This window comes from Entelurus aequoreus, linkage group LG01, assembly GCF_033978785.1.
Source record: "Entelurus aequoreus isolate RoL-2023_Sb linkage group LG01, RoL_Eaeq_v1.1, whole genome shotgun sequence".
Taxonomy (NCBI): Eukaryota; Metazoa; Chordata; class Actinopteri; order Syngnathiformes; family Syngnathidae; genus Entelurus; species Entelurus aequoreus.
Window position 1 is genome coordinate 54,490,814 of NC_084731.1, and position 14,671 is coordinate 54,505,484.

The 14,671-nt window shown below is 38.9% G+C and overlaps 1 protein-coding gene across 8 annotated transcripts; it reads right to left on the bottom strand.

Moving 5' to 3' along the window:
* Positions 1 to 1,407: 1,407 nt before the first annotated feature.
* Positions 1,408 to 13,794, bottom strand: LOC133654403 (zinc finger protein 572-like). 8 transcript variants are annotated; one of them, XM_062054739.1, is made up of 6 exons: positions 13,547 to 13,794; positions 13,353 to 13,473; positions 9,164 to 9,254; positions 8,962 to 9,081; positions 7,726 to 7,821; positions 1,408 to 7,511 (listed from the first exon to the last, which is right to left on the bottom strand). In XM_062054739.1, exon 6 carries the CDS (start codon positions 7,498 to 7,500, stop codon positions 6,610 to 6,612), a length of 891 nt encoding a protein of 296 aa, XP_061910723.1. In that variant the 5' UTR covers positions 7,501 to 7,511; positions 7,726 to 7,821; positions 8,962 to 9,081; positions 9,164 to 9,254; positions 13,353 to 13,473; positions 13,547 to 13,794; the 3' UTR covers positions 1,408 to 6,609. The 8 variants fall into 8 exon arrangements, with proteins under 8 accessions (XP_061910723.1, XP_061910722.1, XP_061910727.1 ...); XM_062054738.1 differs by having other exon boundaries at positions 9,160 to 9,254; XM_062054743.1 differs by lacking the exon at positions 9,164 to 9,254.
* Positions 13,795 to 14,671: the final 877 nt, after the last annotated feature.

The following is a 14,671-nucleotide window of genomic DNA, read 5'->3' on the forward strand; positions in this document are numbered from 1 at the left end:
GTGCACTTTTTGGAGAGCTGTATTATTTTCAGTTTTGTGCCCAAGGGACTGATTTTATTTAACACTATAGTATTATTTATACACCTATAGTGATCGCAGAGACAGGTTGTTTTTGTGTTACTGTATATATTTGTTTTTCTGAAAAATCCCACTTAATATACTTTGGGTAACAACAGTCAATATTTATTTTTATTTTTTTTAGGGGGGTAACTGTCAATATTTATTTATTTATTAGATTTTATTTTTTTCTTATATAATAAAAGTGAGGTTGTCATGTCTGTGATTGTTTTGTTTTAGTCATGTTCAGATTTGGTTTTGGACTTTTTGTGCACTTTTATTTGTCACCATAGCAACCATTAGTTTCACCTGGTTCACATTGTCATGTCACGCACCTGTTCACCTGTCTTGTCACGCACCTGTTTTCACTGATCACGTCACTATTTAAATCTGTCTGTTTCTGTTGTTCGTCCTGGCGTCCTCACACATTCACACTCTGATGATCCATGCTGCTCTTTTTCCTGTTTTTTCATGCCAAGTAAGTTTTGTTTATTAAGACCACAGTTAGTGTTGTTGTTTCTTTGTTCATAGTTTTTGTGCCAACGTGCATGTCTTTTGTTTCTTAGTCAAGTTGTATTTCCGCCTTTGTGCGTGCCATTTGTTTGCTTCCTTTTTTTGTAGTTTATTAGTGTTAAACAATAAATCATGTATTCAAACTCACGTCTGGCTCGCGCCAACTTTCCGTTGCCTTCTGGAGAAACAAGACCCAAGAACCCAGTCATGACAGAGGTTTTGTTAAACCAAATATTGTGTTTTTTTCCATATACAACAACCTATCTGGACTCGATAAGAAAATCGATAAGGAATCGGTTTGATAAGAGGATTCGATAATAGGCTCAAACTCGATAATTTCTTATCAAACATCATCCCTAATGGTCACTCTGTCAGAGCTACAGCATTCCTCTGTGAAAGAGAAGAGAACCTTCCAGAAGGACAACCATCTCGGCAGAAATCCACCAATCAGGCCTGCATGATAGAGTGGCCAGACGGAAGACATTTCTTAGTAAAAAAGTTTGCCAAAATGCACCTGAAAGACTCTCAGACCATGAGAAACAAAATTCTCCGGTCTGATGAGACAAAGATTGAAGTCTTTGGCGTGAATGTTTGGAGGAAACCAGGCCAATAGCATCCCTACAGTGAAGCATGGTGGCGGCAGCATCATGCTGTGGGGATGCTTTTCAGCGGAGACTAGTCAGGATAGAGGGAAAGATGAATGTAGCAATGTACAGAAACACCCTGGATGAAAACCAATGCTCCCCGTCCAACCTGATGGAGCTTGAGAGGCGATGTAAAGACGAATGGGCCAAACTTGTGTCACACTGTAATTGCTGCCAAAGGTGCATCAACAAAGAATTGAGCAAAGGCTGTCAATACTTATGTACATGTGATTTGTTTTATTTTTAATACATTCGCAAAAATGTTTCCATTTCTGTTTGTCAAGATGGAGTGTTGAGTGTACAATAATGAGAAATAAAATGAACTTTTTAGATTTTAGCAAATGGCTGCAATTAAACAAAGAGTGAACAATTTAAAGGGGTCTGAATACTTACCGTACCCACACAGCTGTGGTACTCAGTTGTAATACACTTTTACACCACTTGTGGCGGTAATGACAATCTCAAACAAACAGAAGAAGTCTGGAGCTAAAGTCATAGAAATGTTCCTAAGGGCAAAAATTAAGACTACAGTGGTGAAGCTGCATTTTGTATTTGCACATGAATTTTATTGACAGTTTAGTTAGGAAACATATTCATTATTTTGTCAGTTATTCATGAGTCCCTTGCAGTATATTTGGTCAGTACTTATTTTTCTGATCAGCCTGACCTGTGTTAAACAAATACTAATCGTTGTGATTAACACATGATTTCATTTAATTTGACAATGTTGTAAACATTAAGTAGGTTAGATATCATTTTTGAAGACCATTAAAATTTAAGGTAAAATGACTGATTCAGTGGAAATATTTGCCCTCTGTAGAAAAGTTTGGTCCATGGTCAAAAAGGTTAAGAACCCCTGGATTAAGGGCTACAATAAAATGATCAAATATAATTATTTTGAACAGATTTCACTTATAAATTCATGAATATGTATTGTTTCAAGTCAACGGGCAAACAAAAAAGTAATAAAAATGCTCAGTTTGACTGATGAAAAGTACTCTACCTGGTGGTGAGTACTTGTTATTGCAGATACAAATTCATAAGTTTGGAAACATGAGTGAGATGTTGTCACGTGTTAAGGTGCAACAATGCACATGCAGTTAACTACCATCGGTACATTTTGTAACGTAATGACTACTCACTAACTACTTTATTAAATATTGCATTTAATATGCAATGATCACACACTTGTGCACAATCAAGAAACAAAAGTGCAGTGAAGAAGTCAGACTAAGGATGTGGAAAATCTTGAAATCATTATGTGACACAAAACGTTAGTTATTGGTAGAAAACGTTCTCATATCGATTACTATTAAATAATGTCCTGAAAACATTGTGTTGCAAATTATACTGTATCCGTGTTTTATTGTTCAACACACTGCTTGCATGACTGGACCATATTTACAAAGTAGTACATGTTTGTGACTGTTGTACTACAGTAGGGTTACTCTTATTTTATTGAATATTAGTCCAATTACCAAGTGTATGGTTTCCAACTAAATTCATCAAAATGAATATCTGGGCTAAAACACTCCCAAGACATGATTCACATGTTTTGTTTGTATTTTAAAGTGCAAACTGACATGTTCTACAGATTACATGGTCAAATACTGACTTGGTATATTTACAACTGCAGGCCCAGGTCATGAGCATCTATGTCAAGAATGCAACCATCAGCTAATTTGAGACACAGGTGTCAATCATGTATTGAAATGTGTGGGGTGTAAACGTAAAGGCCCTAATAGTGGTACTACTATAGAGTGCATGTCATAATAAAAAGGACAGATAAAGGTATGACCAATACATAACTATAAGTGGTATCTTACAGAGTACCTCATTATTTCACAAGAGTGGAGTGGTTTGTCATAATAATACTCTTCATTATTCATCAGATTAAACAGATTTTCATTGGAGTTTTCTCGCAAAATGGAGTGTGTTCCTTGCTGCAACCAGCGGAGGTGCTGTTGTTTCAGTCTCAACCTGAGCCGTGTATAGAGACCATTTATAATACTGGGTTTTAAGAGCTGGTGTCCTCTTGGCAGCCCTCTAGTCACATAAAGGGCTTTTGACCAGTTATTTAGAACAGGGGGTTCTCAACCTTTTTGACCTTGGGGCCCGATTTTTCCCACTACACAGAGGGCCCACGGCCCATTCTAATATTTTCACTCTTGATTTTAATTGTAATCAATAATTATACCTACTTAAAGTTTACAACCTTGCCAAATAATATGAAAGCATGTGTTAATCACATAAATCTTAGGCTTAGGTCAGATTGATTATAAAAATACTACTGACGAAAAATACATTTACATACAATGATGATGTGTTAAAACAAATAAACTAAATTAATAATAGTTATGTTTTGTAACCAGACTGTCTATACAATTAAAGTGCAAATGAAATCTTGTTACCCTGCGTAATGACAATAAAGCTGATTCTGATTCTGATTCTGAAAATACAGCTTCACCATTTGAGTCATAATTTTTGCGCTTAAGAAACTTTTTTATGACTTTAGCTCCAGACTTCTTCTGTTTGCTTGGTATTGTCATTACTGCCACAGGTGGTGAGAAAGTGTATTACAATTATTTGTACTTCTGCGGCCCGTACCGGCCACAGCTGAGAAACACATATTTTTGGCGGATCTCAAGGGAGCGAAGCCTATGGTTAAGAAACACTGATTTAGGAGATTGTCTGCCCATACTCTCTGATTGGTCAAAAGCTCCTCACGTGACTACTGGGCGCCATGTTGGACACCAACCCCGTACTCGCTGGTTTCAACCAGTCTGAGGTCTGGAGAAGACAGCATCTATGTCATTTCCCACGCAGACCTTTGCTATGACAATAGGGCTATACATTCATTTGAAAGAAAAACTTTTAGTTTTATATTCCGTTGCTTCCATTAATTGTTCAATGAGTGTAACTACTAAAAAAGCATACTATCCGAACCGCATGGATTGCCCAGAATTTTAAATATGCAGACATATTTTCCGCACGGCGCCTGCAATAGGCGGCACACAAGTGGACACGTTAAAAGTGCAATTTCAACTTTGATGATGTGCAGTTATCAAGAAAACAAACTATGAAGGTTATGGAAAGCATGTTTCCCTAAAGTACGCATTGAGGCTATAAGGTGTTTATAGCTCTGAGTAAGTTAGATATAATTATTGAATATGATAAAAACAAGAGTAAGATTACTAATTCAGTGTTAATAATTGCGCTGGCCCCTCTATAGTGAAAAAGTTGGGCCCCGAGATCAAAAAGGTTAAGAACCCCTGGAATACAGTATATGACAATGGCTTCTTTGGACAGCAACTGGTTGAGACAGACTCAACAGTGCCTCTGCTGGCAGCAGCCAAGTAGTGCATTCCATCAGACACTACAGTCACAACCCGACAGAACTCTCCACTGTAACAGTTACTTGATTTTTATCCCCGTGTTTACGTCATTGTTGGAAAAATAACAATTAGACTACGTTCACACTGCAGGGTCTGATGACCAATTCGGATTTTTTGTCATATGCGATCTATTTATGTGATTTCTAACCCGACCCGCAGGCGGACGTGACGTCATGATGTCATGACATCGCACGCACTGCAGTGTTTATGGAAGTAAACATGGCTTCGCCTCTAGTCGGTCTCAGTACTGGCACTTCTGTGGCAATTTCAAGGATTTTGTGCAATCAAAGTCAGCATTTTCTAAAGCGAATTATTGTGCGTAGAAGATTAGGAAGGAAGAGGACAAGTATTTTGCCGGTTTTACGGGAAGTGGGCGAGCAGTCGTAGACAGGAGTGCTGGAACTTTCACTTTGGTTCCTAAAACATTTTATTTTCCCCTGTTTTCTGACCCGTTTTAAACTATTTTGTAACCGTCTATTTTGGCGAACTATTCTGAAGCTTTTTGATGACAATCTGGTTGGATGAATGCGACATTGACGTTGTCCCGATACCAATGTTTTGGTACCGGTACCAAAATGTATTTCGATACTTTTCTAAATAAAAAACATACAAGAGAACTTGTCTTTTAGTAGCAAGTAAGGAAACAAAGGCTCTTAATTTAGCTGCTGATGTATGCAGTAACATATTGTGTCATTTCTCATTCTGTTATTTTGTCAAAATTATTAAGGACAAGTGGTAGAAAATGAATTATTAATCTACTTGTTCATTTACTTTTAATATCTGCTTACTTTCTCTTTTAACATGCTCTATCTACACTTCTGTTAAAATGTAATAATCACTTATTCTTCTGTTGTTTGGATGCTTTACATTAGTTTTTGATGATACCACAAATTTAGGTATCGATCCGATACCAAGTAGTTACAGGATCATACATTGGTCATAATTTAAGTCCTCATGTGTCCAGGGACATATTTCCTGAGTTTATAAACATAATATGCATTTTTTTTTAAACGAAAAAAAATTTGTGATGCTAAAAAATATCGACATAATCATATTAGTATCGACTAGATACGCTCCTATACTAGGTATGATTACAGTTGATTTCAGGGTGCAGATCCACCCATGGCGTTTGTTTACATTGTGACGCAGGTGAGCTATTGTATCCTCCTACGGTGTGTAGTGAAGCATGTTTAGCTATTCTTCGTCCTGCAAGGATGATACTTGTATTTGTCGCCATGGAGGCGAGGATTAGTGATTTACAAGTAGTTAGAACACTGCAGCCTGCGGATGGACTTTAGCCGCTAGCGAACTAGCCATGTCTTAAAGCACCTCTTCCTGAGGGTGTTTCAGTGTAATAGCTTCACCTTTATTGTTAGTTTTTAGGTCAAATGTGTCCATTCTCCCTTTTCTGTCTACACACTGTGTTTGCTTGTAAGTACTCCGTGATTGTGCGTTGCCGAACATGCTTCTCTGCTCGTAAAACCAGCAATGACACGGGCGGGGTTCCGGTACTTTTTAGAGGCGGTATAGTACTGAATATGATTCATTAGAATCGCGGTACTATACTAATACCGGTATACCGTACAACCCTACATTGACAACACATCGCTCTTATATCCGATTTATTTCCACACACAAAGGGGTCCTGGGTCGGAAATGAGAACATTCGGAATCGCACTGTTCACATGGACATAGAAAAATCCGATACAGGTCGCATGTGGGGGGAAAACAAATGGGAATTGACCTGCAGTGTGAACGAGGCCTTAATCTCTTAAGACTGTTCACCTTCTCTATGGCCGATCAAAACCACATAGTCATTCCACGTTTCAAGGCATGTGTGGGAGACATAGTACATTACGGGAATACATTATTTCTATTGCTTGTTTTGAAAACTGTTTCAGACTTCCAGGTTTTGGGAGAAGAAAGAAGCTTGTATAAAATGGCATTTGTTGTGTTTGAAAGTTTTCCTTATGATAATGATTCACCAACACACTGGAGCGTCATTGCCCCGAGAAGTAGGACCCCTCACGCGTGTGCGTCTGGAGATGCCTTTTGATTTTGTCGGAGCGGCTGAAGCACTTGCCGCACACCGGGCAGCTATATGGCTTCTCCCCCGTGTGGATCCTCATGTGTACTTTGAGGTGCGCCATCTGGGTGAAGCCTTTCCCACAGATCTGGCACCTGAAGGGTTTTTCCCCCGTGTGGCTCCGCTGGTGCTCCTGGAGTCGGCCGGAGGAGCTGCAGCACTTCCCGCAGACGCCGCAGCGGTAAGGTTTTGCCCGTGTGTGGACCTGCACGTGCACGTGTAGGTGTCCCACGTGACTAAACGCTTCGCCGCATACCTTGCAGCAGAAGGACGATATGTGGTCTTGCGGGGGGGATTTCTGATGGGGGCAGTCTGCTTGGTTGCGCATTTGAGACGCCTGTCCTCGGTTTGCCACGGGTCCGTTGGCCTTAGCGCCGATCATCTGCCCGCCATTCTCCACCCCGATGATGTCAATGTTCTCATTTGAGCAATTGGGGTTGACTGGCGCAAGGGGCTGGGGGGTATTGGAGGATGTGGGGCCCCTGTGAACCCCTCCAGTCTCCGCCTTCACGTGCCTTGCGGGGCCGCGAGAGTTCGGATCCCGCTCCCTGTTCTCCGCGTCTTGACTCTGGGGGTGGTTGGACGCGTGAGGGCCGTCCTGCGTGTACTCGTTAGCGACATGCTGGGGGGAGAACATGTTTTCTGACGCACTGCAGGAACCGTGGTCGCGGAGCTGCTCGTCTACTTGGTTGGTCCGCAGATCTCGCTTGTCCTTGATGTGGATCGGGATGCGCTCTTCGTGCCCCATGCTGGGACTCCACTCACGCCGGGGATGCTCGCCATCCTGCTCTGCGAGCAGCGCCATTGATGGACGGTCTGAGGATGAAACCAGACGTCCGTGTTGAGCAAACTATTCACCGTTGAATGTGTAGATTTGAGAATGGGCTAATGACTTTTCCTGCACACAAACACATTGCGCTTCATACAAATGAACACTAAGTCGCACAATTTGAATTTACAACCTAACTTTCCACCTCAGTTCAGCACATATAAAAACTAAAACTGACAGACTAGAAAGAGTAATGCATGCCTTTGTCTACAGCAGGTTAGACTGCTGGAATGGCCTTCTCACTGGGCTCGCTAAACCAGGTGCAGTACATCCAGAATGCTGCTGCTCGAGGCCTGACTAGAAACAGGAAATACGACCATATTAGTCCAGCGCTAAGGTCACTGCACTCGCTTCCTGTCGCTCAGAGAATAGACTTTAAAACAGCTCTGCTTGTGTACAAGTCTTTTCACGGTCTTGTGCCAAAGTACATCACTGACATGTTAGAACCATATGAACCATCTCGGGCTCTGAGAACCTCAGACCGTGGTCTCCTGCTGGTTCCCAGAATCAGGACCAAACATGCTGAGGCTGCGTTTCAGTTTTATGCTGCTAAAATCTGGAATAGCCTTCCTGAAGATGTGAGACAGGCTTCAATGTTGGCAATGTTCAAATCCAGGCTGAAAACACTTTTATTTAATTGTGCATATGACAACTGAAAATACTGTACTTACACTCTTTGATTTTATTTTGAATTATAACTGTTTTTTTATAATTATAATTATGATTATTTTATTTTTAATTTTGCCTTCTTGTAATTTTCTGTGAAGCACTTTGAACTGCTTTGTGTGCGAATTGTGCTCACTAAATAAACTTGCTTGATGTTTTGCTTTTTCTTTGTCTTTCTAAAAAGAATGACTTTATAACTAACTGAAAGCAAAAGTTAACAGGCAATGAAACGTGACACCGACTTCTTATTGGTGGGGAAAAAATGCTTTTCAGAATAAGCCACTTTATTTTGTTGTGTACTGGACATACTGGAGGTAATAAATTGTAACAGCTTGGGGCCTTGCCTGGTTTTGAAGTCTTTGAATTATACATTTTACATTTTCACCCAAGTTTTTTTTTAACAGGCATTTTTACAGTATTAAAAATTTAAATTGTTCCAGGGTTTATCGATTAGAAAAAAAAATTATATTCGTATTTTGTTGCTTCAATTAATCGTTTAATGAGCACAACAAATCCAAATGTATACAATAAAATAATTATTGATAGCTGCAAACCTACATTTGTCCTACACCGATTTTTGGGGTTTTGGGTGGTTTTAGGCCCAATGTGTTAGGAGTGGGTCGATAAAACGATATCAAAATATATCACAAAAGACACGTAATCGATATCAAAAAAAAAATGCGTTCGATAACACATTTGATAAATATATCTTTTTTGGTCGGAAGAAATCAAATCAGAAATCAGGTTGGTTGCATGAACAAAGGCACTCACTCCCTGGTTAACGGAGCGAAACGGAAGTGATTAGTGAGCAATGGGAAGGACACGCTAACAGCCAATCACGTAACAGTATCAGATTTGGTTGCGCCATCTTGCTGTCTTGCTGTTGATTCTCTGCATGGTGTGAGAAGAGAAAGTAAAAATGAGTGCTGCACAGAGCGCAGAAATGGTCGATAAAACAGGAAAAGTTACCTACACAGGGAGGCAGTTTATTGAATTTTTTTACAACGAACTGTAGTCCGTAGCCGCGCTCACATCTTCTTTTTTTTTCAACCCTTGTCTGATACCTATTCGGGTACATGGAAACAACAGGTAGGAACTAGAGTGCAGGACTGTATAAATAAAATAAATAACAAAATATAACAAATGTGCGACTGTAAAATACTAGTAATTTGATCCAATAATATCTAAATAATATTTACTGCATACTGGTAATGCATTTCCATACTTAAATAAGAATAACGCAACGTTACACAGACCTTGGAAGTTCCTGGAACTAATCCTGCAAAAAGTAGTTATTCTCAGGTTTTTTTATGTTTAAAGGCCTACTGAAATGAAATGTTTGTATTTAAACGGGGATAGCAGATCCATTCTATGTGTCATACTTGATAATTTCGCGATATTGCCATATTTTTGCTGAAAGGATTTACTAGAGAACATCGACGATAAAGTTCGCAACTTTTGGTCGCTGATAAAAAAAGCCTTGCCTGTACCGGAAGTAGCGTGACGTCAAAGGTTGAAAGGCTCCTCACATTTCCCCATTGTTTTCAATGCAGCGAGAGCGATTCGGACCGAGAAAGCGACGATTACCCCATTAATTTGAGCGAGGATGAAAGATTTGTGGATGAGGAACGTGAGAGTGAAGGACTAGAGTGCAGTGCAGGACGCATCTTTTTTCGCTCTGACCGTAACTTAGGTACAAGCTGGCTCATTGGATTCCACACGCTCTCCTTTTTCTATTGTAGATCACGGATTTGTATTTTAAACCACCTCGGATACTATATCCTCTTGAAAATGAGAGTCGAGAACGCGAAATGGACATTCACAGTGACTTTTATCTCCACGACAATACATCGGTGAAACACTTTAGCTACGGAGCTAACGTGATAGCATCGGGCTTAACTGCAGATAGAAACAAAATAAATAAACCCCTGACTGGAAGGATAGACAGAAAATCAACAATACTATTAAACCATGGACCTGTAAATACACGGTTAATGCTTTCCAGCCTGGCGAAGGTTAACAATGCTGTTGCTAACGACGCCATTGAAGCTAACTTAGCAACGGGACCTCACAGAGCTATGCTAAAAACATTAGCTATCCACCTACGGCAGCCAGCCCTCATCTGCTCATCAACACCCGTGCTCACCTGCGTTGCAGCGATCAACGGTACGACAAAGGACTTCACCCGATCACCGATGCGGTCGGCGGCTAGCGTCGGATAGCGCGTCTACTATCCACCTCAAAGTCCTCCTGTTTGTGTTGCTGCAGCCAGCCGCTAATACACCGATCCCACCTACAACTTTCTTCTTTGCAGTCTTCATTGTTCATTAAACAAATTGCAAAAGATTCACCAACACAGATGTCCAGAATACTGTGGAATTTTGAGATGAAAACAGAGCTTTTTTTTATTGGATTCAATGGCGTCCGAATACTTCCGTTTTTTGAACGATTGACGTCACGCGCATACGTCATCACACATAGACGTTTTCAACCGGAAGTTTAGCGGGAAATTTTAAATAGCACTTTAGAAGTTAACCCGGCCGTATTGGCATGTGTTGCATTGTTAAGATTTCATCATTGATATATAAACTATCAGACTGCGTGGTCTGTAGTAGTAGGTTTCAGTAGGCCTTTAAATTTTCACACTTTCCACTATTTTGTTACACTTTATTAAACATTTCTTACATATTCCTTTCTTTTAACCTTAATTCTAAGAGTTTATTGTTAAATGTTCAATGTGATTTTAGAATTGTGTGTACGTAGTTTGAGTGTTTTCAATGCTTGTGTTGACATTTCCTTTCCTTTCTGCCTTGATACCCGAGGAAGGTTACATTTGAAAAAACGTGTTTAAATTTACTATACTTTTCTCCTGGTCCTTATTTTGATAAGTCATAAAAAATATCAATAATTATCGATACCGACCGATATAAAACACTTCTATCGTGATACAGTACTGAAGACAAGGAAAACAAATGAGACAAGTTTAACAGTTAAGCGTGAATTAATGCAAGTATGTAAAAAAGAAAACCTACCCTGAGGTTAAAAATGTATTTAATTTATTAGCTAAATAAGAGTATCTGCAACACTACTGGATAAATGAGAACATTCATAGACACCGTAGACCAGTGTTTTTCACCATAGGCCCAGGGCCCACTGTTGGCGCTCCCAACAGGGCCACTAAAAATATGTTCTCAGCTGTGGTCTGTATGGGCCGCAGTGGCACTCAGTTGTAATACACTTTTCCACCACTTTTGGCAGTAATGACAATATCAAACAAACAGAAGAAGTTGGGAGCTGAAGTCATAGAGAAGTTTCTTTAAGCGCAAAGAATGTGACTAAATTAGTGAAGCTGTATTTTTATTTACACTTAAATTTTATTGGCAGTTAATTTAAGAAACAGATCATGATTATGATGATTTATTATTAATTTAATTAGAATGTATTTATTTGACAGGCGTCAAAGTCGTTTTCACTGAGGGCCACATCACAGTTATGTTTGGCCCCAGAGGGCCGATTTTAACAGTGAACACTATTATTACACAATTTTGTATGCATTTTATTAGTAGATTTTTTTTTTAACTAAAATGTAAAAAAAATATGCTAAGTTGCAATAATTTCACCTCAAAATTTAGTGTATATTACTGTGAATGGAAAAACAGTACTGCTGTTTTTATGGGGGGGGAAGGGCAGCTCAGTTGCCATAATTTTACTGTAAAATGTACATTTGTTTTTTACTGTAAATAAAAAAATTGCATTTTTACAGTAAAATGTTGGCACCAGAGCTGCCAGTTTGTTTTTTTTGTTTTTTTACCGCATATCAACAACTCTATAGTTCGGCGTATTACTGCAAATGCCAAAACGGCACCACAGTTTATTACAGTAAAAAAGTAGTTTTTTTTCATTTAAAAAAAAATGCTGTAAAAAAACACAGTACATTTTACAATTTTACCTTTGAATCTATTGCTACTTTTACATTGCACAATTTGATGGATAACTTGCTTTGAAATCATTATTATTAGTATTTATTTCTATTTAAAAAATGGTTTGAATGTTTGATATTATATTTTTGCATAACTAGACAATATTTAAGTTAACAACATTTGTGATTGCATGGAGTACATGTATTTTTTTTTTTGCCAACATAGAAAGAAAGAATACATTTAGTAAGACAAGTTAGAGTACTTTATTGATACATATTATTTCCAGGATTTCGAGGGCCAAATAAAATGAAGTGTCGGGCCACATCTGGCCCCTGGGCTTCACACCTGCATTTTAGCACACACACAAAATTATCAGTTTTTAAGTCTATAATCTGTGATGGCCCTGCGATGAGGTGGCGACTTGTCCAGGGTGTACCCCGCTTCCGCCCGTGTGCAGCTGGGATAGGCTCCAGCACCCCCTGTCACCCCGTAAGGGACAAGCGGTAGAAAATGGATGGATGGATGGATATTTAATTAAGAAACATATAATATTATTGTTATTACTAATTTAGTTAGTTATTTTTTTGCACTGTGTAGTAGTGTGTAAAGTGATCTTTCATCAGTTTCTATAAATCCCTTTTTTGCAGTGTAATTTGATTAGTTTTTAATTTTTGTAATCAGCCTGACACAAGCCTTGATCATTAACACATGCTTTCATACCATGTGACAAGTTTGTAAACTGCAAGTACGTTATTTATTATTATTGTATACGATTACAAATCAAGCGTAAGAATACTAATTGAGTCACTGTCAAAATTTGAGTGGGCCGCGGGCTCCTCTGTAGTGGAAATGTTGGGCCCCGAAGTCAAAAAGGTTAGGAATCCCTGCTGTAGACTACTGCAGAACGAGACTATAAGGACACGCTCTAAAATGTCTGCATTTAATTACGCTTTAATGTTCTTCCGTGAAGACGACGTCAAAATGTGATCAATTAATGCTACAAGTGTACCCCTTATGCTAGGCTAATAAAGCTAACGAACAAAGGTTGCTAATAAGCTAGCAGTATCACAATAACAGTTGCTGCTAACTAGCGGCTAACGCTCCCTTGACTGAGAGTGCTTGTTTTGGTTGTTCTGTTCGATATTTGACTGTTTTGGCAACCAGCAGACACAGATTACTTCTCATTTTGATGGATGAAATAAAAGGTCAGGCGTTCCAAGGTGAGTTTAGAGTACAGCTGACCTGGCCATATTTCAATGCCAGCATCTCGCAGCCTTCGCCTCAGATGGTCGTTCTCTCGCTCCCTAATGGCTATTTCCTCCTGGTACTCCAAGACCGTGTCTTCCACGGACTTGTAGATCTCCTGTGCAGCGAGCATGAGTCGTTCGGTCAAGAAAACGTTTAAAAACTGCAGTTTGGTCATCTTCCTGGGCTACCTGGCGCTCACTCGCGTTCCTCCAAAATGGACCCCCCCAAAAAATGATGCTCCACTCGGTCACGTGACAAGTAGCAAGTCTCTGTCTCACACATATGGTTTTCTTCACCAAAATTTATCGATGTATTATTATTCCTCTACTTCTTCTCCAGATTTTGGCGTGCTCTCCCGTCCACATTTTTCATCCGATTCAGCCTATCGGGAATCGCGGGCTTTCCCTTGACAAATTCCAAACATTCCCAGAATTCCCGGTTTTCCGGGACATTTTCCCCATTTAAAATGAATTGGCCATTTTTCAAACTTCCACCATTTCCATATGCTTCAACCTATTCATACCATTCCACCTTCAACACATTCCACCATCCTGGAAAAAACGAACCTTTTTCCAAGTAAAAAAAAAGAAATCCAGGATTTTCTTTTTTTCTTTCTTTTAGTTTATTTCGAACATGAACACACTTACAGTATAATACATCACACAATGTCATATCATTTCACTTTACATCATGTCCGAAAAGGAGTAGGAAGAAGCAAAGCTTATTTAATCCTACCCCTTTCCCACTTCAGAGCGTTTACAATTATATAGAATCATTTACTGACCTTTTTATATAATAAAATAACATCTGTGAATTAGTATACACAACTGTTTTGTAATATATAATTAATTAATTCAGTCATTATTAACATACTGAGATGAAGAATATCTTACTTTCAATAAGGTTAAACGTATTTCTCATAATTCTTCTTCTTTGTACTTTGTAAGCACTATTATTTTGAACAACCTCTTAAACTGGATCATATCAGTACAATGTTTAACTTCTTTACTTAATCCATTCCATAATTTAATTCCACATACTGCTATGCTAAAGGTTCTAAGTGTTGTACGTGCATACAAATGTTTACAATTATTTTTTCCTCTAAGGTTATATTTCTCCTCTTTAGTTGAGAAGAATTGTTGTACATTCTTTGGTAGCAGGTTATAGTTTGCTTTGTACATCATTTTAGCTGTTTGCAATTTTACCAAATCACCGAACTTTAATATTTTTGACCTTATAAATAAAGGGTTTGTATGTTCTCTATATCAAACATTATGTATTATTTTAACTGATCTTTTTTGTAACACGGTTAA